The sequence below is a fragment of the Mastomys coucha genome, unplaced genomic scaffold (assembly GCF_008632895.1).
Source record: "Mastomys coucha isolate ucsf_1 unplaced genomic scaffold, UCSF_Mcou_1 pScaffold13, whole genome shotgun sequence".
Taxonomy (NCBI): Eukaryota; Metazoa; Chordata; class Mammalia; order Rodentia; family Muridae; genus Mastomys; species Mastomys coucha.
The window spans coordinates 30,535,182-30,561,137 of NW_022196895.1; the positions used below are offsets into that span (position 1 = coordinate 30,535,182).

General features: G+C 41.1%; 1 protein-coding gene across 6 annotated transcripts in view; it reads right to left on the bottom strand.

Annotated features, from left to right (window-relative positions):
- The window catches only part of Brd8 (bromodomain containing 8), a 50,893-nt gene that overhangs the window by 15,153 nt on the left and 9,784 nt on the right, over nt 1–25,956 (bottom strand). For 2 of the 6 annotated variants that reach the window (XM_031365312.1, XM_031365311.1), the window contains exons 4-23: nt 25,188–25,237; nt 24,885–25,007; nt 23,884–23,964; nt 23,706–23,770; nt 21,115–21,251; nt 20,396–20,614; nt 19,784–19,928; nt 18,318–18,527; nt 17,678–17,958; nt 16,934–17,386; nt 16,581–16,674; nt 16,331–16,377; nt 15,380–15,594; nt 14,959–15,051; nt 14,726–14,794; nt 14,002–14,179; nt 12,986–13,090; nt 12,523–12,567; nt 6,272–6,550; nt 1,710–1,867 (exon numbers count right to left, since the gene is read on the bottom strand). In XM_031365312.1, coding sequence (XP_031221172.1) covers nt 1,710–1,867; nt 6,272–6,550; nt 12,523–12,567; nt 12,986–13,090; nt 14,002–14,179; nt 14,726–14,794; nt 14,959–15,051; nt 15,380–15,594; nt 16,331–16,377; nt 16,581–16,674; nt 16,934–17,386; nt 17,678–17,958; nt 18,318–18,527; nt 19,784–19,928; nt 20,396–20,614; nt 21,115–21,251; nt 23,706–23,770; nt 23,884–23,964; nt 24,885–25,007; nt 25,188–25,237 — 3,047 coding nt within the window. Of the gene's footprint in view, nt 1–1,709; nt 1,868–6,271; nt 6,551–9,091; nt 10,524–12,522; nt 12,568–12,985; nt 13,091–14,001; nt 14,180–14,725; nt 14,795–14,958; nt 15,052–15,379; nt 15,595–16,330; nt 16,378–16,580; nt 16,675–16,933; nt 17,387–17,677; nt 17,959–18,317; nt 18,528–19,783; nt 19,929–20,395; nt 20,615–21,114; nt 21,252–23,705; nt 23,771–23,883; nt 23,965–24,884; nt 25,008–25,187; nt 25,238–25,956 lie in introns of those variants that run through there. The other 4 variants (XM_031365314.1, XM_031365313.1, XM_031365315.1 and 1 more) reach the window with 4 other exon arrangements.

Here is a 25,956-nt window from a genome sequence, read left to right on the forward strand (position 1 = left end):
ATCCCGTGCCCACCTGGCCAGAACCCATCGTCCCGCGGAATAAGGGACCCCGCAAGAAACCCCGGTCCAAGGCACTCAACTACATGGCTAATTTGAAGCTAGCCTGGACTACATGACACCCTGTCTTAGGAAAACAATGTAATCATTTTTTAAAACATTTATCAAGGGCTGGCAAGATGGCTCAGTGCATTGATTGCTCTTCCAAAGACAGCTACAGTGAATTACGCTGGAGTGAGCGGGGCAGGAGCAAGCCGGGCTGGAGCGAGCGGGGCCAGCAGAGGTCCTGAGTTCAATTCCCAGCAGCCACACACATGATAGCTCACAGCCATCTGTACAGCTATAAATAAAATAAATCTTCAAAAAAAAAAAACCCAAAAAGACAAAAAACCAAAAACATTTATCTATAAAATTAATTAATTTTGAGACAGGCTTTTAATCTATAGCTCTGGTTGTCCTGGACCTCACTATGTAGACCATGTTGGCCTTGAACTTTTAGCTATCTTCCCACCCCTATCTCCCTAGTGCTGAAATTATAGGATGCACTCCTGGCCTTGTTTCAATAGTCTTTTGGATTTTTTTTGTTTGTTTGTTTGGTTTGCTTTGTTTTGGGGGGATTTTTTTGTTTGTTTTTTGTTTTTTTTCGAGACAGGGTTTCTCTGTGTAGCCCTAACCGTCCTGGAAACTCACTCCGTAGACCAGGCTGGCCTCGAACTCAGAAATCCGCCTGCCTCTGCCTTCCCAAGTCCTGGGATTAAAGGCATGCGCCACCACTGCCTGGCCAAGCCAGGGTTTCTTTATACAGGTCTAGCTGTTCTGGAACTCACTCTGTAGACCAGACTGGCCTCAAATTCAGAGATCTTCCTGCCTCTGCCTCCTAAGTGCTGGAATTAAAGGCATGCACCACTGCCCAGCCTGTTTCAATAGTTCTAAAAATGTATATTTTGTATAATAGTAGATCACTTAGCATAATCTGTGAAGCAAATGAAACTGGTAATTACTGAGAAGGCTGAGCTGTGGGAAAGGCTCTATTTTCCTGTCTTTTTCACAGTGCTGGGAATTGAACCTAGGACTTTGCATGTACTAAGCAAATATTCTACCACTGAGCTACATAGCTAACCATGAGACTAATGTCAACAAAAAAGCTTTAAAAAGCATTTATTTGATTTTATATGTATGGGTGCTTTGCTTGCATGTATATATTAATGTTGTGTATATGCCTGAAGAAGGTCAGAAGTGGGCGTCAGTTTTCCTGGAACTGGAGTTAAAGGCAATTGTGAGCCACCAGGTAGGTGCTGGGAATTGAACCAGGTCCTCTGTAAAAGTACCAAGTACTCTTAACCACTGAGCCATATCTCCAGTTCCAAAACAGGTTTGTTTTTAATAGAGTAGCATATAAACCTCTATTTATGGTACATTAAAAATTTAACCTCTTTTTTAGCCTTGGAAACATAATGAGAACCTTGTTCAAAAAATTCCAGGGGTTTTCCACCTGTAACTTTCTTCTTAAAAAAAAAAACAAAAACAAAAAACTTATAAAACTATTTCATAGTAATGAATTCAAGTAATTATAAAGAGAAATAAAATGATGAATCATAACGCCCTTGGAGGAAGATCTACTTTAGAGGCCCTAGCAGGCTGGGATCACACACAGGACCTTGAGTATTACACAAGCACGCTACCATTCAGCTACACCCCAGCCCTATACTTACAGTTGTGAGGAGTTAGTGCAGTTGTAAAGGATGTTCACCAGGGGAGCTTCCTTAACTCGGATGCCATCTCGACCCTCACCTAAAGGGGGCGTGTCTTCTCCATCTGAAGCAGACCCTTCACCCTGATGGTCCTCTTTTGAGTCCTGCTGAGCCTCCCCCTGGGAAATCCAAGACGCACCAGAAACTTTAGAGAGTTATTATCTACATGGTAAATGTACTTACACAAAGTAAATGAAGGCAGACATTAATGTAAGAAGAGGCCAATTCTATGCCAGAAACATTAGAGAAAGGTGACTTCAGTAGACAAATCGATAAAATTTTCAATGATAATTTGAGCAATTTAAAAATGGCTTCAAAGTGAAAAAGTGAATTTATTCAATTCTAAGTTTGACATTGACCTCTATAAAAAAAACCAACACCAAAACAAAACAAATAAAAAACAACCCTTCACTATAACCTGTGGTCTTAAAATCAGCTATTATGGCTGGCCAGATAATATCAACAATGAGATTCTAAATTTACTGATTATGTACATTAGGGCTAAGACAACTGTTAGGATAAAAATGGTAAGGTTTAGCAGGGTGGTGGTGGCACACACCTTTAATCCCAGCACTTGGGAGGCAGAGGCAGGCAGATTTCTGAGTTTGAGGCCAGCCTAGTCTACAGAGTGAGTTCCAGGACAGCCAGGGCTACACAGATAAACCCTGTCTCGAAAGAAAAAAAGAAAAAAAAAAAGGTAAGGTTTTGGGAACACTGGGAAGCTAAATAATAAGAGGCCTTGTAGCTGGTGATGGCACGTCTAACTGGGACTGTAGAGCTTGACTAGCATGCTTCAAGTTCTAGGTTCTTTCCTCAACATGAAGAAAAGAAACTAAAATAGGTCTCAGTTTGGGCACCTCCCTGAGGGGTACAAGCAGGGCCCTATTGCCCTTTCCCCTACAGAACTTTTCAACTTTAGATAGCTTAACATATCCACATACTCCCACATTTAGTGCATATAGTTACAAACTAAATTATGGGTAAAGACATCCTCTAAGAAAGCTGCTGTCTGTTCTAGGAAATAGACCCCCAGGTTCCCCAGCATGGGCTACGAGCGTAAGAGGGGGATCAAAACTTTTAAGACCAGACACCAGGAGCGACTGATTATTGCCACTTAGTTTACACTTCCACTCTGAAAGGTGAGTTTTCTGCTTTTGCTTTCTTTTCAGCCAAAAACAATCCTTATTTGTGTTGGGGGTAAATGTTCTCTGAGGACATAGAAGAGCTTGCAGCTAGGATCAGAGGGATGTCAGGAGGGATGTCAGGAGGAGGCAACTTCTAGCCATAATCTAACAAGTTTTTTTGTTTTGTTTTTGTTTTTGTAGATAAGGCTTCCCTGTGTAACCCTGGCTCTCTTGGAACTCAGTCTATAGACCAGGTCGGCCTTGAACTCAGAGATCTCCCTGCCTCTTGTCTCTGGAGTGCTGGAATTAAAGGCATACACTATGCCTTCCTGGCAATAACAATTATTATGAGCCATGCATTGTGCTTGCCATGAGTTGTCTTATTTCTCTATTTGTTTTGTTTTTATTATATCTGTATACATGTATGTGTATACATGTATGTGTGTGTGTGACACACACACAAGCATATGTGGAAATCAGAGGACAACTTTCAGCAGTCAGGTCTTTCCTTCCAATATGTTGGTTCTGGGGATTGAACCTGGGTCTTCAGACTTGGCAGCGAACATCTTTAGCTGCTGAGCTGTCTCACAGGCCCTTGTTTTCCTATTTAGCTGTTTACCTATTTATTGGTTTGAGACAGGTCTTACTGTCTTGCCCAAGCAGATCTCAATCCCCAAGTTCAAATGATTCTCATACCTTAGCCTCCTGAGCGCCTGGTACTTCGGGTATGCATCACTAAAGCCTGCTGAACTGTCTTGTTTGCCTGTTTGCATCCCAATCTTATTTACTTCAAGGTGTAGCTGAGGATAACCTCAAATATGTGATCTTTCTGCTGCCACCTCTTGGCTGCTGGGATTACAGGTGTGCGACATCACACCCTTCCTATTTGGTACAATGGATCAAACCCAAGGCTTTATGTATTATATGCTGAGCAAGCAATCTACCAGTGGCGCTCACCTTCAGCCCTGTTTGTGTTTTAAGACAGGGTGTCATGGGCTGGTGAGATGGCTCAGTGGGTAAGAGCACCGATTGCTCTTCTGAAGGTCATGAGTTCAAATCCCAGCAACCACATGGTGGCTCACAACCACCCGGAATGTGATCTGATGCTCTCTTCTGAGGACAGCTACAGTGTACTTATAATAAATACATAAAAAAAAAAAAAAAAAAAAAAAAAAGACAGGGTGTCATGTAGCCCAGGCTAGTCTGAAATTCATTGTGTAGCCAAGGGTGATCTTGAACTTCTGATCCTCCTGCCTTTCCCTTCTAAGTGCTAGAATTACAGGAGCGTGCTACAAAGTCCAGTTGAATTCATACATTTAAATGTCTCTCTCTCTCTCTCTCTCTTTCTCTCTCTCTCTCTCTCTCTCACACACACACACACACACACACACACACACACACACACACACACACACACATATAAATTAGTGTTGAATCTGTTTGGAGCAGAGAAAATGGGTTCTAAATATCTAGTAACATACTGAAGATCACATGGCTAAAACTCGTGATATAGCCAGACTTTGGACACAAGAATTTTCTCTTTGGGGAAAATTTTGTCTTTGGGGTTAAGCCTTTTGTTCTAGTTGCTCTTTTCCACCTCCCTGTGAAGATCAGGTGACATAAGTACCTCTCCACTCTGTAGGCAGCCCCTTTGTGGCCTACTATGTGCTGAGGCACGAGCTGCCTCTGGCTCCTTTTCAGCACTATGCCTAGCTTTGCTCTTCAGTCTGTCTGCAGGGCTCGTCTTCCACTTTGGGAGTTCCTATTACCCTCTCCTCCTATTGCCAGGTACCAGAAGGGCAACAGGTTTCACTTTATTCTTTGTTGCTAATGCATAAAAGCTCCATTAAATAAATAAGCTACCTGGAATCAAAGTTCATTAGTGGATGCAAAGGGACAGCAGGGGAAACTGGCACCATACATTAATAGTACCACATGCTCACACTGTCAGCATGACTACATCTAAGATGGCAAGTAGATTTTACTCAGCCAATCATTCAGTCATTAAATTGTATTAAAGGCACTGGGTTAGTTGCTGGGGTCATTATGGTGAACATGTAGATATAGTTCTTGGCTCTTTCAGATTAAATTATACTATAATTTTACATATATACATATATATACATATATAGATATTATGATTAATTGGGAGTGGCTCCCAAGAAAACCCGAGGTCTATTCCTTCTATAGAAGTGGCAATATTTGAACTAGATACTTGAACTTGATGTAATTCTCTTGAACATGTTCAGGTGTAGAATAAGAATAAACTCACTGTCTCAATCTGTTGATCCTCTACCCTTAACCAACATATGGCAAGAGCATTTATCATAAGGCAGCCCTGCATATGAAAACTGTACTCCCTGTAACCGAGAGTCTTAAAGTCTGGATTAGGACATTTAGTTGCAAACTACATGTTTTGTGTATATTCTATATTAGAAGCAAGTGCTGGGGGCATAGCAATCAATCACCCACCACTGCCATAATGGAATTTGTATTTTGATTTTTTTTTTTTTTTTTTTTTTTTTTTTTTTTTTTTTTTTTTTTTTTTTTTTTTGGTTTTTCGAGACAGGGTTTCTCTGAGTAGCCCTGCCTGTCCTGGAACTCACTTTGTAGACCAGGCTGGCCTCGAACTCAGAAATCCACCTGCCTCTGCCTCCCAAGTGCTGGGATTAAAGGCGTGTGCCACCACTGCCCGGCTTGATTTTCTTTTTCAAAGATTTATTTTTATTTTCTGCGATTGGTGGTGCACACATTTAATTCCAGCACTCAGAGGCAGAGGCAGGCAGATTTGCTTGAGACCAGCCTGGTCTACATAGTGGGTTCCAGGATAGCCAAAGCTGCATAGTGAGACCCTGTCTTAAAGAAACAAACATCCATCCATCCATCCATCCATCCATACATACATACATACATACAAAAAAGGATTTTTATTTACCTGTGTGTGTGTGTTTCTGAGTCATAACACATGTATGTTGGTGTCCTCAGAGGTCAGAAAAGGGTACTGGGTCCCCTGGAGCTGGAGTTACAGGCATTTGTAGCTGCTGAGAACCCTACTCTTAAGCACTGAGTCATCTCTTTAGTGCCTGAGCTTTTGTTTTAGTAAACAATATTAAGAGTAAGTAGTAGGAACACTCAAGGGTAAAGAGCTGGGCAGGACATGGTGCTGCACACCTGAAAATTCCAGGCCTTGGACAGCTGAAGCTTAAGAGTTCCCGGGGCTAAGTGGCCAGATCTGATCTCAAAAGGAAAGACAAGAAGAAGGGGAAGAGGGAGGGGAGAGAAGGGGAAGGGAAGGAAGGGAAGGGAAAGAAAAAGGAAACGGGGTGTGTGTGTGTGTGTGTGTGTGTGTGTGTGTGTGTGTGCTCTTTCTAGCTATGGAAACAATAGCCTCACCATTACCTCAGAAAGGAGGAGGAGGTGGTTCTGGGATGTGTCTTGCTCTGCCTCTTCCTGACATTCTTCACTCTCTACATCTTCCACAGGAAACTCACTGGATTCTCTCTCTGGGCTGCTTCCCTCTGGTTCGTCAGCCTCTGCATCCTCAGTGTCCTTCCAGCTGCCCGCATCAAGATCCAGACTGGAGTCCCAAGAGCTGAAGAGGGACCTGCAGTCATTGCTCAACTCAGAGTCATCAGGATAGTCTTGTCCAGAATTCAACCAAACCCACTCACTCCCCACCTGTAAATACACAGAAAAAATGCATTAAAAAACAAAAAACCAAAAAAACCCAAATTCACTCAAATCAACACTCCCATCACACCCCTATCTTCCAAGTTCATAGAAAAGGTCCAGAAATGTCTATTTATTAGGAGGCATAGGATCTAGCTAAAGGGAGACAACAAAAATTTTTAGGTCTTGGGAAGAAATATAGCTTCATGTTTATATTACCCCATTTTAAAACTTGGATTTGTTCACACACCAAAAGAAGAATTAGAACATAGCTGGCTTAATAGACTTGCTTTATCACAAATCACCCATGAACTCAAAGACAATAAACTTGAGGATAAAAAGGTTTTCCTCAGTGTATACCAATTTTAATTTATTATTAACTTATTAATCATTTATTTCAAAACACTCATGATTACCTTTGGCATCCTTCTGGTCATGACTGTCAGAATAAAAACAGAAACACTTGAGTTTTATTCATTTGTTCATTCATTTATTTGGAAGTTTTAGATTTTTTTTTTAACGTGGTGTCTATATGCGTGAGTGAATGAATACGTATATGAATACCATACGTGTACAAGAGTCCATGAGGGCCAGAAGAGAAAGAGATTGGATCCCTTGCATTACAAGTGGTGGTAAGCCACCTGGTGTAGGTGCTGAGAATCAAACTCAGGTCCTCTAGAAGAACAGCAAGCACTCTTTCAACATGTTGATCCCTCTTTCCAGCTCAAAACACAGATTTTAACCACCTTCTCTTGTTTCTTTTCTTTCTGCAATTTTCTTTTTTCTTTCTTTTAAAGACAGGGTCTCATGTAGACTGACCTCACATTCAGAAGGTAGCTGAGAACGACCTGGTTTTATCTGGTGCCACAACGAGAATCCAGAATTTCCTCAATGTCAGATGGCCTAGCTACATTCCCAGCATCTAGCCATAGCTTTCAACACCTCTTCTTTTCTTGAGTTCTTGCTTGGTCTTCTGCTTTGTCACTAATTCCTTTAAAGTTTCAACTTTTTTCTCTGTTCAAGTTACCCCCTTGATTTTTGTTTGTTTTTTTTTTTTTTTTAAACAAAAGATTTTAAGTTACTGTTTATGTATATATGCTTGTGTGAAAAGCTGGATCCTCAGTTGTTGGAGTTACAGTCATAAGTGGTCTGATGTGAGTGCTAGAAACTGAACTCAAGTTCTCTGGAAGAGCAATACACACTCCCCATTCCACCCTCCCTGCTTTTTAAGGTCTTACTGTCTTCAAACTCAAAATTCTACTTAAGCTTTACAAGTGCTGGCTGAAATTACCAAGTTGTACTACCATGCCTAGCTTTCTAGCTTCTACCACTAGGTGGAATGTCTTTTGTCTCATCTGTTCTTCTAATTATGTCTCCTTATTTTTGCCCCCAACCTTGGAAAGCTCATACATCAGCTTTTCTACCAACCAAAAATTTATCTTTTAACGTATTATATCCACAAACAATTCCAACTTAAAATTTTGTTTTTTGCCGGGCGGTGGTGGCGCACGCCTTTAGTCCCAGCACTTGGGAGGCAGAGGCAGGTGGATTTCTGAGTTCAAGACCAGCCTGGTCTACAGAATGAGTTCCAGGACAGCCAGGGCTCCAGGGCTTCACAGAGAAACCCTGTCTTGAAAAAAACAAAACAAAACAAAACAAAAGTTTTTGTTTTTTGAGATATGGTCTCAACCATGCAGCCCTAGCTAGTCTGAAACTGTGTGGGCCAGGCTGATTTGACTCTAGATCCACTCGCCTTTGCCTCTGCAGTGCTAGGACTGACTAAAGCATGATTCATCAGATTCTAGTGCCTTGGTATTTGTAACACATGAGACACAGTTTAATTCCTGGACTGGCTGAATTCTCAATCACCTCAAAGACTAATTTCTCCCTTAGCTTAACAAAGTCTACATTTTTGAACAGGGTCTTGAGTATCTTGTAGCCAATTATCCCTTTGAACTGATCTCCGTCTACCTGCTGAGTGCCAGGATTACAGGCTTGTGTCACAATGGTAAATGAAGGATCAGGGATAACATCCAAAAACTAGAAGCCACTTCCCAAGCCCTCAAATTTTATCAGCAGTTCCTCTTCAGGGAGTAAGATCTGTGACTTCTACCACATCCTTTTGTTTGGATTTTTTTTTTTGGACAGGGTCTCATTAGGTAGTCCTGGCTAGCCTGGAACTCACTATGTAGACCAGGCTGGCCTCGAACTCACAAGAGATTACCTGCCTCTGGACTCCTGGAATTAAAGGTGTACAACACCACATCTGAGTTTAAGGATCTTCTTAAACCTTTTTTCTCAAGATAGAATAAAGAATTAAAGGGGCTGGAGAGATGGCTCAGCGGTTAAGAGCACTGACTGCTCTTCCAGAGATCCTGAGTTCAAATCCTAACAACCACATGGCGGCTCACAACCATCCATAATGATGACCTCTTCTAGTGCATCTGAAGATAGCTACAGTGTACTTACATATAATAAAATAAATTAAAAAAAAGAATTAAAGAATGCCCTATTATTCACTTTATTTTCAGAAAGACTCATACTAGTTCATTTCACTGCTCAATCAAATTTTTATTTAGTAACAGAAGTTGGAACTGAGGACATATTAACACATTTAAAATTTTTAATTACATTTGTGTGTGCACACATACATGTATATATATGAGAATGCACATGCCACTAGGCATGGAGGTCAGAACACACCTTGCAGGAGTCAGTTCTTTCCTCCCACCATGTGGGTTTTAGAGATCAGACTCAGGTGGTCAGGAATGTTAGGTGTCTGAACACACTGTGACACCATGCAGGCCCCACTAATATATTGTTTTGAGACAATGTCTCCCTCTATAGCCCAGGGTAGCTTCAAACTGTCAGCTATCCTCTTGCCTCAGTTTCCCAAGTGCTGAGATTATTGGTATGTGTTTCCATGTTGTTTTCAAGTGCTTTCTTTCTCCCAGCATTGGCAATTGTCAAGGAAACTAGCCAAGAGCTGTACCATTACACTACCAAAACACACTCCCAACCCCAACTTTACCACCCTCAGAGATTAACCTTCATACAAATTTAACAGTAAATTGTTTTTTCTTTTTTAAGCACCCTTGGTTTAGTGTGGTACACATACCTGTAATCCAAGCTATTGGGAAAGTTCAAATTGAAAGATTTTGAGCTCTAGGCTAGCACTTCAAAAAAGGGAGACTCCACCTCAAAATAACCACAATACTATTAAGTACAGAAACACTGATGGCATGGGCAAAGTCATGAACCACGACTGACATGTCTGCTACATTTGCCCATGCTCTAATCCCTAAGAAACATAGCCAGATCCTAAAAACCTTAATACTTCCCAAACATTCAAGAAACACCCAGTAAAATAGTAAAATAGTCCTCTTTACACAATTAAATCCTTTAAAAACACTTAATTACGACTTTGGTCTTCATTACTTACCTCCTCTCAGTCATAGCAGGCAGCTTATAGGACACTAACCATCTTATCCCATATACGCTCAGTTATCATGGTAAAGAAAACACATCTCAAACACAAAGGACACACCAAAGGCCAGAGTTTTCCTTCTGATTGTTATATACACACACTTCACAGGTTTATTATTATTATTCTTTAAAAATCTGTACACTTCACAAGACAGTACAAATTAGTTAGCTACAATCTGCTAGTTACACATTAGGGCATTAACACAGCCCATGATTTCTGCCCTAAAACAGGCAACTGTGCTACTCCAACTCTCTGAAAAGAGATTTTCTCAACTCATGTCATTTGGCCCAGGCACCTCCTCTTCTGTAACTCCACTTCTGGACTCACTGTTTCTCAGCCTTTTGACTAAGATCAAGTGTGGAACTGAGCCCACAAGCCCAAGCTAAATTAAATATCTTGCTTATTTCTATTTCAGGTTCAGCTCAAAGAGGGTATTCACTTCTTCATCTTCATATCTGCTTCAATGGCACAGCGGCGTCCCCTGGTTCCCCCATCCTAGACAACATCAAAGAAAGGAAGGAAACATGAGTGAGTTGCTTACATAGTAATAGACGAGGTACAGCAGGAATGCTGGGAATTTGATTTCTTGGGGCAAAGAATCTGCAGAGAATACCAAAGGGGTGAGGTGGAAGGGATTTCCTGGTTTCCCAGAGTAGCTAAAAGAACACCTGGTATTTTGTGAGTGGACCTGTAAGACAGTGTTTTCTTCATGGTCCTCAAAATTCACCTGGGGTCCCACAGAATGACTATCAGTCATCCCACCCAGGCTCAATTGTGTGAAAAGAAATAGTAGAGAAAATGAAAAAGGTGGGAGAGGCAGAAAGGGCAGTGGATAGTGAGGTTCTTGGCTAACATACCTGTCCAGTTGTTGGTCCCTATAAGAAAGGCCTTTCCTGCAGACTGACCCTGGCACTAGTTCCCTAGCACCTCCTGACAGTTGTTTTCCATGACATCAGGACAATCAGGCTTCATTCCATCTGCTGCTCTCTCCCTGCAGCCCAGCTCCTTCCTCTTGTGCAAAACTTTGCTGTCTTCGATAGATAAAAGATCCTATTAACCGGCCTTGCAATAGCCAGCCACTCGAATGAGGATCCAGAGTCACTGTTGCAGGCCAATAAGAAAGAATAGAGATCATGGTATTCTGTTTGTGGTACAGGTCTACAGGCAAGATGAACTAGTGAACACTTTTGCTGGACCAGACCAGTTTTGCATTTCTAATATGCAAGGATTAAAAAATTTTAGAACATAAGTTGCCAATAGCCAACAGTAAGAATAGAAATAACACCTTGCATTTGTGTAAGATTTTAATTATTTTTTTTCAAGTTAGTTTCATAACTTATTTTACCCTCACAACATCCCTGTGAGGTAGGCTGGACAGGTATCTCAATCTTATTCTTTTATTTTTAAAGACTTGTTTTCATTTTATATGTATGAATGTTTGGTCTACATGTGTATTTGTGCACCACAAGTGTACAGTGCCTGTGAAGGCCAGAAAAGGGCTTTGGATTCCTTGAAACTGGAATTACAGGCAGTTATAAGCCACCAGGTGGTTGCTAGAAACCCAACCCAGATCTTCTCGGAACAGCAAGCGTTCTTAACCTCTGAGTCACTTCTCTAGCATTCCCTTTGCTTTCTTTTGAGACAAGGTCTTACTCTGTGTCTAGTATGCATTGATTCTGCAGGCAATTCTTCTGCCTCTCAACTCATAATTATTTCTATCACATACATGAGAAAAATAAGGCCCTCAAAGGTTATCCAATGATCTTAGAACCATATAGTTTTTGAGCAAGTTCTTTCCCTTACTTCACTGCTCTACCATGAACAAGGTCAGTCATCTAATTCATGGAATAAACGAACAAAAGTCTTGGGGCTAGATCTACTATTGTATCTGGTGGTCACTATTATTGCATGTGACATATGTGTAGGAGCATACACGCCACGGTGTATGTGTGGAGTTCAGAGGACAACTCTGTGGAGTACTCTTCTTCCACCTTCAAGGGGGTTCTGGGGAATCAAACTCAGATCAGCAGACTACCATGGCAAGTGCCTGTACCCACTGGCATCTCACCTGTCCTTGCTGTTCTGAGCTGGCTTCCATTTGCAAGTTAAGAATTGGTAAAAGGTCTTCAAAAACCAAAAACCAAAAACCAAAAAAAAAAAAAAAAAAAAAAAAAAAAAAAAAAAAAAGATTTGGTAAAAGGCGGAAACAAGAAACGAGGAGCAGGTGCATCCCAGGTCTTTACCCCAAGAATATTTCCTATTTCAATCCAGTGATCTTAAAAGTTGCGCCTCCCACTCCCCCACCCCCTACCCCCGCACTCACACAAGCAGAGAAACCAGAATGCAGAAGACAGAAAGTTTCCTATTCAATGGATAAAAAGAGTTTTAAGACATTGCCACAGTCTGCATGTTGTATTTCTCTCTGCCACCCAGGCCCAGCAGGAGCTGAGAATCTTTCTGGCAACATCACCGCTTGCAGCCATTCAATACTTACAAAGAGAGAGAGAAGGAAGGCAGGAGAGCCCATGGGGACACTGTCCTGTTAGAGGACAAACAAATACTGATCAGGTTCCACAGAAACTCTCAGCCAACAAGCACCCCAAACCTCAGAACAGAGACAAAAGCACCACACACACAAAACAAAGACAAATTTTAAAACTCAAGAACAAGAGAAAAGAGATCCCACAGCCATCTAGCCATATCTAGCAGCCAACTGCTGTGAACTAATCTATCCCCGACCCTGATAGCATACTCCCAGAGGATTAATGATTCAGTCATTCAGCTCAAACTATCTCCCAGCCTCTTGGTCATAGCAGATTTCTTCAACAGTTAGACAGAAGCAAGCCACCACCATTCTAACATCTCTGTGCATCCCACTGGCTTACAGAAGGAGGTTAGCAGTATTAGAGTAGCTTAAGGTTCTCTGAATGTTTTGAACTTTATTTTGGTCTGCTCACCTTCTCTGAAGCATCTTGTTTTCGGGTAGAGTCTCTCCCCCGGAGACTTTTAGCACTGATTCCAGACTCAGAAGTCTGCATAATCAATTGTGTGGCTAAGAATTGCTATAAGAAAAAGAAAAATAGGAGGCCATAAAGATCTAATCCAGTAAGAAAGAACTAACATACTTCACATTTTATGGATAGAACTTATAGAGTACTCTTCAATTCTTTTTGGCTTACTAAAAGGCTAAATTCTAGCTATTCCTAAAGAATTTAGAAGTGAAAAGAAGCTTTAAAATAACCCAAAGAGTCTTCAGCAATTAAAGTCACTTGGCAAACTTAACAAAAGATATAATATTGCTTCAAGATGAACATCACAAAGGGTGTGTAGTGTTGTAACTATAAGACTGAAGTAGACTACTTATGATAAATAGGGATTATAAACTCTTGGTTGAATACATGTGCCAGAATATTTTATGTAACTAATAACAATAGCCCTTTATACACTGGCTTGAAAATTTCAATGGGGGCTAGGGATAGAGTTTAGATGGAATAGTGATAGTCTAGCATACATGACGCCCTGGGCTTGACTCCTAACATGAATCAACTGGGTGAGGTAAGGATGTGATATAATAGCTCAGAGGTACCATATCTGTGCAGCCCCGTGAAACACTAGTTTATTAGATCCTTACCAACAAGAGCAGTAGCAACAAAAAAAAACCTTGAAAAACTTAATTCATTTGCCCAAGAAAAATAGATTTTTTTTAAAGATTTATTTTATGTATATCTTCAGACACACCAGAAGAGGGCATCAGATCCCATTACAGATGGTAGTGAGCCGCTATTGACCATCTCTCCAGCCCAAAAGATAGAATTTGTATCATAATTCTTCCATCAAACCAATTAAATCTATACAACTTCAGTAAGAAACAAAAATATTTACCAATGTTTCTGATACCCTATTACAAGTAAAAGTCATCAATTCTTTCCTGTACTTTATCCCTACTGAAACAAAAAAATGAGCATCAATGTACCTGGATCTGTTCCAAGACATCTCTCTGCATCTCTACTGCCATGTGATAGACATCATGGTCTGAGCTATTGTACATAACAGCATTCTGAAACATCAGCATGATGTCACGCTGAAACTCGGCTGTGCTTCGGATCAGTCCATTTTCAATGTTTTTCTTTATAGTTGACAAATCCATAGGCCTAAATAAATAAATAAGGGTAATTGGCCACGGAGAAAGGAGGATTCATTTGGATTTCCAAATACAGTATTACTATACAGTCCTGTTCATATATATCTTCAGTAACAGCTACCAAGATTTAAAAGCCAACCCATTATCCCAGAGCATGTACTCAACTCCCCAAAAAGCCAATCTGCATAACAGGCATCAAGAAAAATAATGACAGGTGTTCATTCTTTTATACTATTAATGGTAATACAGTGACTGCAATGTAAGTTTTAACACTTTAATCAGAGCCTTTAACAATCTCAGCACTTGGGAGGCAAAAGCAGAAAGGACTCACTGTCTGTGAGTTTGAGGATAGCTTGATCTATAGAGAGTTCCAGGCCAACCAGGGCTATATAGAGTTAAACCCTGTCTCAAAACAAAACACCACCACCACTAACAACAACAAAACCCAAAACAAACAAAAAAACCCACCCTTGCTTTAAATGTACTATCTAAGGCAAAAATTCACATAAGTCAACACAAATTTTAAGTCAGGTGTGATAGCTGAGCTATGGCTTACCTCTGTACAATGCTATGGTAGCCAGGGGCTATGTCATCTGTAACAGGTTGCAGGAACACATTGGCATACCTGTCCAAAAAGAATAGGTTTATCATTTATTCTCCAGAAGCAAAAGGAGAGAATTTTCTTCACGTAGCAGAAGGTACTAAGAATCAACATTAACATAAGCCATCTCACAGATGACTTGGATAATTTCCTAAGGCAACACTGAGGAGCTGGTAATATCTGCTCACCTATGATTTGCTGCAGCCCTCCATACAAGCATGATGGCTTTCTTCCATATTTTCTGAGCCTGAATTGCTTCTTGATCTTCACTGCACACGGAACTGAAATAGATACAAGAGTGCTACTAAGTATAAGGAAAAAAAAGAGTCCTGATTCTCTTAATAACTATTTGCTTCAAGCCAAGAAAGGGAAAATAGGTACAATGAAGGCTACAAACGTGGCTCTATAGTAGAATGCTACCACTTGAAAAGTCCTACACAGGATGGGGTGGGGTGTAGGAGTCTGTCTGTAATCCCAGCACTCAAGCAGATCTGGAATTCAAGATCACCCTCAACTACAAAGCCTGAGTTGACCATTAGCCTGGAGTATATGAGCCCACCTAAAAATGGGGGGGGGGGGGGGGGGAGGAAAGGAGTCACTGATACTCACAACTGCGAGGAGGCGGGGCTGCTTGGGATAGAGTCGGCCAAAGTGTGTGACTGCAGTGTGGCGTTATGTATACTAAAGCCATCGTCACTTTCGCTCACAGGAGGTTCATTATCCATCTCAGACAAATAGCCTTCTCCTTGATCCTCTTCCTTAGGTTCCTCTAGGCTAGCCGCTTCACTGACTCCATCTTCTTCCTCATCCTCACCTGGGGCATCCTTAGATATAGTATGTATTAGTCAACAAATGTAAGCAAAGCTACCTAGTAAGGCATTATTAAAGGACATCTGTTTTGGGGTTAGATCAGCTCTAGAAATGGCCTCACACTGATTTTTTGGCTGAGCCCTCTATCACTTATACTACCCTCTACTTAACTGACTAAGTAAGGTAACATAATTTAGAACCTGGACAAAGAATAAAGCCCAGGATCTTTTTGAAAGGAAGAAAAAAAAAAAAGCTACTTACTTAAGACTAAGCTAAGAGGCGTTCCTTCTTTCCCCTTGCTCTTGAAAGGAATTCTGACCCTGGATACAAAGTTACCAAAAATAGTTTTATTTCATGTCTTTTCTGATGGAGCAAGCTCACCTCACACTACTTTAAATCTGTCACTACTACTTTAGTAATTCTAAATAACACCAGATAATTCTCTTTTGATAGTCTAAACTGTAACCTGACTCTTTTATGATCTTCCTGGCACCTCTAGTCAACTCCAAGTTATTCTGGATGTATCCAAACAGAAAGGACAACGTGATCTTACAACTCACACAGGGAAGCAGATATTGCTTTATACTCCCATTAGGTCAGAATGTCCACTACAGCTTTGCCATCTAACTCCTTACCAGTTTTACAAGATAAAGATATGAATTTATGAATTTACTAAAATTCATTTTAAAAGGTAGTGCTGTGGGAAAATCTGATCACATGGCAAGAAGAATAAAGAAAAGTCTGAAATACCTTTATCTGGCTTCCAAAAATAGCCCCTGATTCTTCTTTCAATGAGTCTGCAGAGGAGAGAGAGACTGCCTGAAGATTTTGCACCTCAGCCTTCCCCTTCCTACGGACCACGATTCTTCCCTGCAGCTCTCCTTTCTTTTCAGGCTGTCCTGTCCTACCTCCTCTACTTGCCCACAACCCACAGTCCCTGAGAAGTTAAAGGAAAAGAATTCAAGTTAGATACAGTTCAAACTTCCTGTCCTTTATTTACCTGACATTTCAAACTTGTGTTGAGTCTCTGCCTCTAAAGGATCTTCAATAGGATGTGAGCCGTGTGATGGAGACAACATGCTCTCAGGGGATGCCTGAAGATCAAAAAAGAGTCAGTGCCTCTGTTACTGACAAACTGTTATAGCTCCCACAATTCTATTCTCCAGTGTCATGAGACCATAGAAGAAATCCCAATGCCCACTTGTCTCATCTTTTAATGTTCACTGCAGGACAGGGCAAGCACAGCACTGTGGCTTTGGGTATGTGCAACATGTCAGAACTCAAGAATTTCAAGCGCCTAAGCCTCAAGTCCCATCCCTCCTCCTCTCTTCCCAGCCAAATTGTGCTCAATACCTCCGTCTTTACAGCTGAAAGTGGCCTCTCATCGCCTTTCCCACTGGAACCATCTGCCTCACCAATCTCTCCTGCTGCAGAACTTCTAGGTTCTTCATCTGAGTCTTGACTCCTGAGTTCTGGTGGCTCCATACTTGAGACTGGACCAACTCCAGCTACTATCTCAGCCCCGGACATGCCTGGCTCTGGCTCTGTAGGTTCCACCTTAATCTCGACACCTGAATCCCTGATGTCTACCAGTTCATGGATCCCTTTGTTTTCTGATTCCTCGAAGTCTAGCCTTTCTTGTTTGACTGTCAGCTCTGGTGCTGGAAGAGGTACTGCCTTGTCCCGTTCCTGCTGGATAGGGTGCTCCCAAGGGCCAGGCAGGGACTGAGGATCATCATTTTCTTCACAGAATGATAATGCTGCTTCTACAGCTGCCACATCCAGCACTTCAGGGTGATCATCCACCTGTCTCACAATATATAAATTATTGAGAACACAAGAAAAGCCCAGATTCCTCAGTTTAACAGTACAGAATTAGATACTGAATCTACAGTGGCTTTCTAGCTTTACCATTTAGTGGAAACAACAAGTGCAGACACTTGTGCTATGCAGACAAGTAAGAAAAATGGAAGGGAAGATTAGTATATCAGAGTACAGAGATGAAAAAGGGCAAAAGTAGGATTAAATAATTCTAAATCAAAGACAGGAATAAAAGTGTAGTAACCAGGAGACTTTTAAGATATTCCTAGTAGTTACCTTGTCCTCAATGATGGCAATGATGTCTCCAACTGTTTCAAAGTCCAACTCTTCACCTGTGTAAGACACAGCAATGTCCATCTTCTCAGCCAGATCTAAATCTTCCTTCCCATCTATGCTTGGAGCCTTTGATCCGCCAGGAGCCTCTGCTACCCCTGAGCGGAAACACTCTTCTTTGATAGAATTAATGATCATGGAGATTTCACTGCTATCCATGGAAACAGTCACAGTATGTGGATCCCCCACAGCTTCCAGAGGGACACAGGGCTCAGGCTGGCTCACTGGTGAACAAAAAGGAAAAGCAACTCAGAAAGCTTATCCAGTGTTAAGTGACCACCCAGAGATCACACCAGAACTGTAGACACTTAAGGTCAAAAACTTATTTCTGACAATGTTTCCTTCTCCCTCGTTTTATTTACAAAGTAAAGTGAGAACACAGTCTCAAGCCTGCTTATGTTTCTGTACTTAACTTGCCCCACCCAACTCACAAACACACACCCACTTCCATCCTTGTCCCAAGGATAAAGATGGTCCAAGTCTATGGAGAACAGAAGCATCTAGGTGGGATCACGGCCTTGATCACCTATCTCTAACTAAAGATTGGTCTTGTGGCTGCTCAGGGCGCGGGTCAGGGACGCACCTGGAGCTACACTTTCAGGAGTGGAGACAGCCGGAGCAGAGGATGGTGCTGGCAGCGCAGGCATCATGACAATGGTAGCCTGGGACACAGACTCTACAGGGGGTGGCACAAGCTTAACTGGAGGCTCACTGGCAACAGTAGTGAAGGAAGGAAGAGGAGTGGTGAACTGTGTGGGACCAGCTTCTAAAAGCCGGGAAAGAGTGGGAGCACCTGACAGACAAGAAAGTACACAAAATGAGGGAAGACAGCACATGAATAAGAAGCAACAGCCTCTCTAGGACTTAAGAATTTTTTATAGTTTTAAAGAACAAAAGTAAATTCTGTGTTGAATAAGCTATCATCTACACTCCTTTCTTTAACCTCACCTAAGATCTTGCAGATAGGAACGAATCCAAGTACCAGAGCATACACTGTATAATATATACACTGTATATATTAAAAACGGGTGGCCTCTGAAGAAAAACTAAGCAGTCACTGACAATAAAATAAAACGACTGGTATGACAGGCAAGAGGTTAAGGAAAGAGGAGTTCAATGGCTACAGAGCAAAATCCTGGGCAGCTTGAGGTCCACATAAAGACCCCGCCCCAAAAACCAAAACCAACCAACCAACCAAACAACTAAACAAACAAACAAAAAAAACAAAACAAAAAAACCCAAACCAAACCAAACACAAAACAAAAAACAAAAAACAAAAAAAACAAAAAAAAAAAGAGGAAGAGGAGGAGGGGGGAAAAAAAGGCAGAAAAAACCCCTGCTACTACTTCTGAGATTCAGCAAACTTATACCACCCTAGTTCAAAATATTAATCAAATACCAATCTCTAATGTTTATATGGTATTACTATTTTTGCTTCACATTTTCTGTTTTTAACACATCCCTGTGAAGTGTATATGCCACCATTAATAAAAAAAGGAAAGTCTCAATAGTTAAGATGCCTCTCCAAGGTAACAAAACCAATAAATGCTGCAGATCTGAGGTTCAAACTAGGTGTTGGGTTCTAAATCTCTTACCCTTTATAATCTCCAGTGTCTCTAACATCTTTCCATAAATTTGCAAGCACTAGTATACTGTCAACATTGATAAAGTAGGAAGCAGTCTCAATAGTTACCTATTCAAAGTCACAAGATCAAATAGTATGCAAGACATGAGATTCAAGCCCAATCTCCAGTTCTAAATTTCCTTTCATATTTCATAATCTCATGGATCTCTGACATCTTTTCACATTTTGCAAGACACAGAGAAATACCTTTACTACTAACTTTACTATTTCTCTGATCATCATCTATACTGTGTTAAACTAGAGCTATCAATATTTTACATATGCAATGGATCAACAACCTCAAATACTTCATTGTTTAACAGAAAACTATCCCTAAAGCAAAGTCTAAAAACTGTAATTGGGCCTTAAATACAAGATGACTATGTTCTTTCTAATAAACATGAAAAGCACCAACAGTAACTTACCTGAGGCAGCTGGGGAGGCTGCCACAGCACTGGTTGTTGGCTGAATCTCCCCACCATGTATCATGGGAAGAACCCCGCCTACCTCCAGGAGAACCCCTGTGCTGTTCAGATGGCCAGAGGGCACAGGCATTTCACTCTCATTTACCTACCAGGGAAGAACAGAGGTGAAGGCTATTCTCAAGCTCTTTTACTACCACTTCCCCCCCCAAAACAAAAACAAAACAAAACCACACTCCAGTAGTCAACAAAACTTCTTGAAATTGAAACCTAATATCCACAAAAAATAATTCAAGATAGAAGGGAAATTCTAAACTCTAATGTTCAGAACCTAAGTGTCAAGAGTTCTCTAGGGGAAGAAAACCACAGTAACTATCGTTCAACTACCTTAGGATCCAAGGAGCAACTAAATGCATTTTTTTTTTAAGTTAACCTTTAACTAGGACATTTTTTTCCTGTTTTTTTCTTTGTCTTTTTTTCCTCTTTGTTTGTTTTTTTCTTTTTTTTTTTTTTGGTTGCTGGCTTTTTTCCCCCAAGTCTTATTTTAGGGCCCAGGCATTCCCTTCCAAGTACTAAATCGCCACAGCTCTCAAACACCCACAGAAGTCTCCATACCAGTCTGGGGCTAGTAGGCAGGAGGCTGCCCTTCTTCAAGAGCTCTGACAGCAGAGGGGAGGGGGGTGGAGTTGCTTTCTGTCCAAGCATCTTTTTCTGGGGTGAATCATCTGTTACTGGGGTCATGGGGGCTTCTAAGGGTGCAGAGCCTGGAGGAAGGGTGTCAGGAATCCCAGGAAACGAGGTGACTGGGGTACTCGGCAAAGTCCCAGGGGTTACCTAAGAGACAACAGAGAACCTTTATCTGACTTTTCAAACTATGGAAGGTTCCCTACTAATCTGGATGGGTTAGTGTGTCTATATTTTATTAGTTCTGAATGGAAATAACCAGAAACCATCTATACTTCCTTCCCACAGTATTTTCTCTTCCACTCACTCTAACCCACAACCCAATCATTCCATCCAACCTGCTATGTTCAAACTCCTTAAACACTATTATTATTATAAAGAAATGGTCTTTTTATTCAGCAGAGATTTTTTAAGACTAAATACATTGACAAATAATTCACATAGTCTTACCCATCTCTCAACAAGTCAGAATCCTCAACACTTTTTGGTCCACCCTTACATTAGAAGAATGTGTAACAAACTAAGTCTTTAGTGTTTAGACCAAGAGAAGTTGCTTCTAGGCAAAAAAGTGTTGTTTCCTGAATTATTCAGCTCTCTTGCTGGCTTACTGTCCCTTTGCAAATCAATTCCAATACTGCAGATACACTTACCCCAGAGGGGGCCTCTTCCATAGTGGTTGGAGTCAAGTCCCCAAGTGGATAGTCACCTCCTGGGGAGGCGGAATCTATAGGAGAGCGGACCATCACAGTTGGTAACCTTCGAGGAGGTGTTTTTACTGCTTGCCGAGCTAGAACATAAGCAGCAGATGAAATCTTCAGGATTAAAGAAGTGAAATTAGCCACTGTTATACCTTGAAGCAGTGATTAGAAATTTTATTATAATTTTTTTTAAGTTTAGTTTTTCAAACTAAGGGCAATTCTCACACTAAACAAATGAACTACTTAACTATTTCAAAGGTCCTTGTAGCAAATGATTTACATCTCAATATCTTCTTCAACAACTTAAGATTCTGCTTTTAAAAAGAGGGAAAGACGGGGCTGGAAAGATGGCTCAGTGGTTAAGAGCACTGACTCCTCTTCCGAAGGTCCTGATTTCAAATCCCAGCAACCACATGGTGGCTCACAACCATCCGTAATGAGATCTGATGCCCTCTTCTGATGTGTCTGAAGACGGCTACAGTGTACTCACATATAATAAATAAATCGAAAAAGAAAAAAAGAAAACGAAAAAGAAAAAGAGGGAAAGCCCTCACTGGTCCACACCATGTGTCTTACAGTTGCTAACACATTTCTCCCTAGCTTACCACCCAAGGCTGTCTGAGAGGAATTCTTGATCCCACCTCCTTCCTGGAGTTGAATCCCAAATTCTGGGATTACAGGTATGTACCACTGTATCTAACTTTTCTTTTTTTTCTTTTCTGAAGGTGAGGAGGAGTGTCTCACAAGGTAGCCCTAGGTGGCCTGAAGCCCACTATATAAATTGGATTTGCTCAGAGAGATCTTCCAGCCTCAGCCTTTCAACTGCTAGTAATTATGAGGTACACCACTATTGTGGATAGCTCTGGTCTTGTATTTTGATGCTAATTCTCCTCTCCAGGAAAGCACTGCAAATCCCGTGTATACAGGTGCCTTGTGAACCTTCTCTCCACCTTAACTTTTCAAATAGAGGATAAGGCCAATGACTGGGCAGCAGGAGGGAAGGTGGAGCTGAAAAGTTTTGGGGGAGAAGGGGAGAGATGAGACTGAGGAGGCAGCTGGAGAGGAGGAGTAGGATGAGGTGGAAGGAAGCTGAAGCTGAAGCTCTAGGCTTGGAGAAATCCCAAGTCACATGGTATCTAACAGATGGGAATAAAGTAGTGTAGTGGTTGATCTGCCCAATCTAGGTGAGTAGCTTATATACCAATTAATTGAGTTGTGAATTCATTGATTGGGTAAATTGGGTTAAAAATTTACCGCAACACACCACCACACTCAGCTCACTCCACACTTGACCTTTTTACTGGCCTCTGAGTTCTAGAACCTTAATAACAGTTAATAAGATGGTAATGTGGGAAAGGTTCTTGCTGTGAGGACTATATATCTAAGGTCAATTTCTGGGACCCACCTGGTGGGAGGAGAGAATAGACTTTTACAACTTGTTCTCTGGTCTATACATACCCATATAACATTTATCTGTGCCTCCACTTCCAGACAAACAAACAAACAAAAACTGAAGGAAAAAAAAAAGCCGAGTGATGGTGGTGCAAGCCTTTAATCTCAGCACTCAGGAGGTAGAGGCAAGGTAGATATCTGAGTTGGAGGCCAGCCTGGTATACAAAGTGACTGCCAGGACTACACAGAGAAACCTATCTTAGAAAAAAAAAAAACCTCAAAAAATAAATATATGAAGAGAATAAAAGTAAATAAATAAAACCTTAAATTATGTTCAGTCTACCATTATCAAGCTTCTGAGTCCTGCAAGTAAACTGGAGACCTAGGGAGTATGAAAGACCTCATTTTTCGAAGTATTTCTTCTTGAACATAAAGGATGGTTTATTGATAGAAAAGAGAGAACAGGAAAGGTCCTTTTCTCTTTTGTTACGCTAAAGAGACTAAGTCTCATGCATGCTAGGCAAGGGTTTACTACTGGGCTCCATCCTTTACCTGGGCACCTTATTTTATCAGATTTCTGTGCAGGCACACACAATAAATCTGTACATTTTCCCTGTTCACTGCCAGTTTGCTCCAGAGATTCAAAATCACTCAACTTTAGAGAGAAGAGGGAAAGTTTTAACTGCCTTACAGTTTAGCAGATCAGTCAGGAGCCTAAGATATTGGGTTTGATCCATAGTCTATGACTGGGAAATCATGGGACATGACAAAAACTAGTGAATGGAAAATACAAAAGTCGAAAGAGCTCTGATAGGTGTAGGCTTCTGGTACTTGTAAAAGCTTTCCAGTACAGTGGAATTTCTTCTGATATTTAATGCCATCTGGAGGTCTAACTTTAGCAGGCATGTACAAAGTCCTCAGTTCAATCCTTAGCAGAAAAGAATAATGTTTTGAGGGAAAAAGAGAGAAGGAAGGGGAGGGACAGGATAAATGTTGCAAGTAAACACAAACTAGTAGACCATACATTAGAAAACACTCAAGGCTAAGTCTCCACAGTGCAGCGGTCATCACACTCCTCTAACTGCACAGCCACTGTCATGACATGCAGAACCACATGCTCAGTGCTAACAGAAGCACTAAACTCAGCTTACCCTGGTATGCAGCATCTGTGGCCTTCCTTTTTACTTCAGCCTCTTCCTCCTCCAATTTCTTTTTCCTAAAAAAGGAAAGGAGTTGAGGTATGTCAGCCAGCTCTAGCTCTTCTCCATAGTTCACAACACACTTATACAAAAAGGGTTCTGACACTGGCAGAGCACAGATAGAACCTACATTGCTATGTCATTGCAGAGCTCATCCAGTCTGCTGTCCATGTGCCCAGCTTGAATTAGTTCTGCATCTCTTTTCAGACGCCTATAAGAAACAAAGAGGCAAACAGCAGTTCTCTTTACAATTTCTTAGTTTGTAAGTTTCTGGGTTGAGACAGGGTTGTCCTCTGTAGCTCAAGCTGGGCTCAAACTTACAGAAATTTTTCTGTATTGGTTTCCCAATTGTTGGGATTACAGGTATGAGCTACCATATTCTTTTATTAATTTATGTGTATGTGTGTGTATATGTATGTACAAGTACAGGTGGACATATTCCACAGCACATGAGGTCACAGGTCCTCCTCTCCTTCCACCTGGACTTAAGCAGGGTCCCTTCCATCTCTGCCACTGAGCTGTTCAATTGCCTCCTACTATAAACCATTTAGAGCTTTTTACTTGTGGTCTCAAGTTACCTCTTCACTTCAAACTCCTAAGTAGCCGCTGTAGTCATATCATGTACCCAGCATTTTAACTACATTCCTCCCTCTCTCTCCCTCCCCCTCTTCCTTCCTTCCTTTTTTTTTGAGACAAGGTTTCTGTATAGCTCTGGCTGCCCTGGAACTCACTCTGTAGACCAGGCTGGCCTCGAACTCAGAAATCCGCCTGCCTCTGCCTCCCAAGTGCTGGGATTAAAAGAGTGCGCCACCACCGCCGGCCTTTTTTTTTTTTTTTTTTTTTTTTTAAAAAGACAGGGTTTCTCCATGTAGTCCTGACTGTCCTACCACTCACTCTGAGGATCAGGCTGGTTTTAAACTTAAGAGATCTGCCTGCCTCTGCCTCCTAAGTGCTAGGATTAAAAGCACCTGTCACCACAGAGGATGATGGATCTCCAACTTAAGTCTACAGAGAGAGTTCAGGCCAGCCAGGACTATACAGTGAGACTACCCTGTCACTCATACATGCCAACTTAGTCTTGTGTGTACCAGATGTCAGCCCTTATGTCTTTCCAAATCACCTGATAACTACCTGTATCTCTCCTGTGTCTCCTTTATGACTTTTTTCAGTTCTTCAACTCTCTCAGCAGTCAGTTTGCGAACAATAACATCTTCAACTGTTTCTACCACTTCTCCTTTTTCACCCCGTTTCCGTCTGTGGAAAATCAAACAATAAATCCAAATTTAAGTAAGAGGACATTTGTTTCTACTTGTATTCTTTGAGCCTTTTCTACCATTTAATCATAACATCTGCTATCTTTTCTCACCCAATTAGATATATTTCCACAGTGAATGCTTTCTGACCAAACAGATGTGCACCTGGGTTTATACTCACTTTGGAGTCTCAGTAGTCTCTAAGAGCTCAGAATACTGAGAAGCACAATGCTATAAAAGAAAGAAAAATATGATAAGCAAGCTTAGAAACAGCTTTCAAAGTTTCAACAAGGGTAATAACACTCAGTGAAGGAACCTTGAAGACTGTGTAGCTGATGGGAGGCAGAGGCAAAGGATCTCTGAGTTCAAGGTTAGCCTGGTCTACATAGTGAGTTCTATGACCACTAGGGATACATAGTGAAACCCTACCTCTAAAGAGAGATTCACTGTGTGTTTGGGGCTGGTAAAGTGGCTCAGTGGGTAAAAAAGCGTTTGCTGTGAGACACAATAACCTGAATTCAATCCCTAGAACTCAGAATAAAACTGATTCCTCAGAGTTATCCTTTGACCTCCAAGCATGAACACGTAAAACTACTAAATTTTTTTTAAAAAATTGGCATTTTCTTTTGTTTCTAATTTTGGAAATTTTTAAAATCTTTTATTTTTATTAAATTAAATTTAAATTTTATTCTTATTAAATTAAAAATATTAAAATATTTTTACTTAAAATTATTTATGTCTGTGAATGTATGCCTGCATAAATTTATGTGCGCTATCTGCCTTCAGTGCCCTCAGAGACCAGAGAGAAGGTACTGGATTCCCAGAAACTGGAGTTATTACCTATAAACCACCAGGTGCAGGTGCTAGGAACCAAACCCGAGTCCCCTGCAAGAGTATTAAGTGTTCTTAACCTTAAAACCTTCTTTCCAGTCCTTTTTTACTTTTTTTTT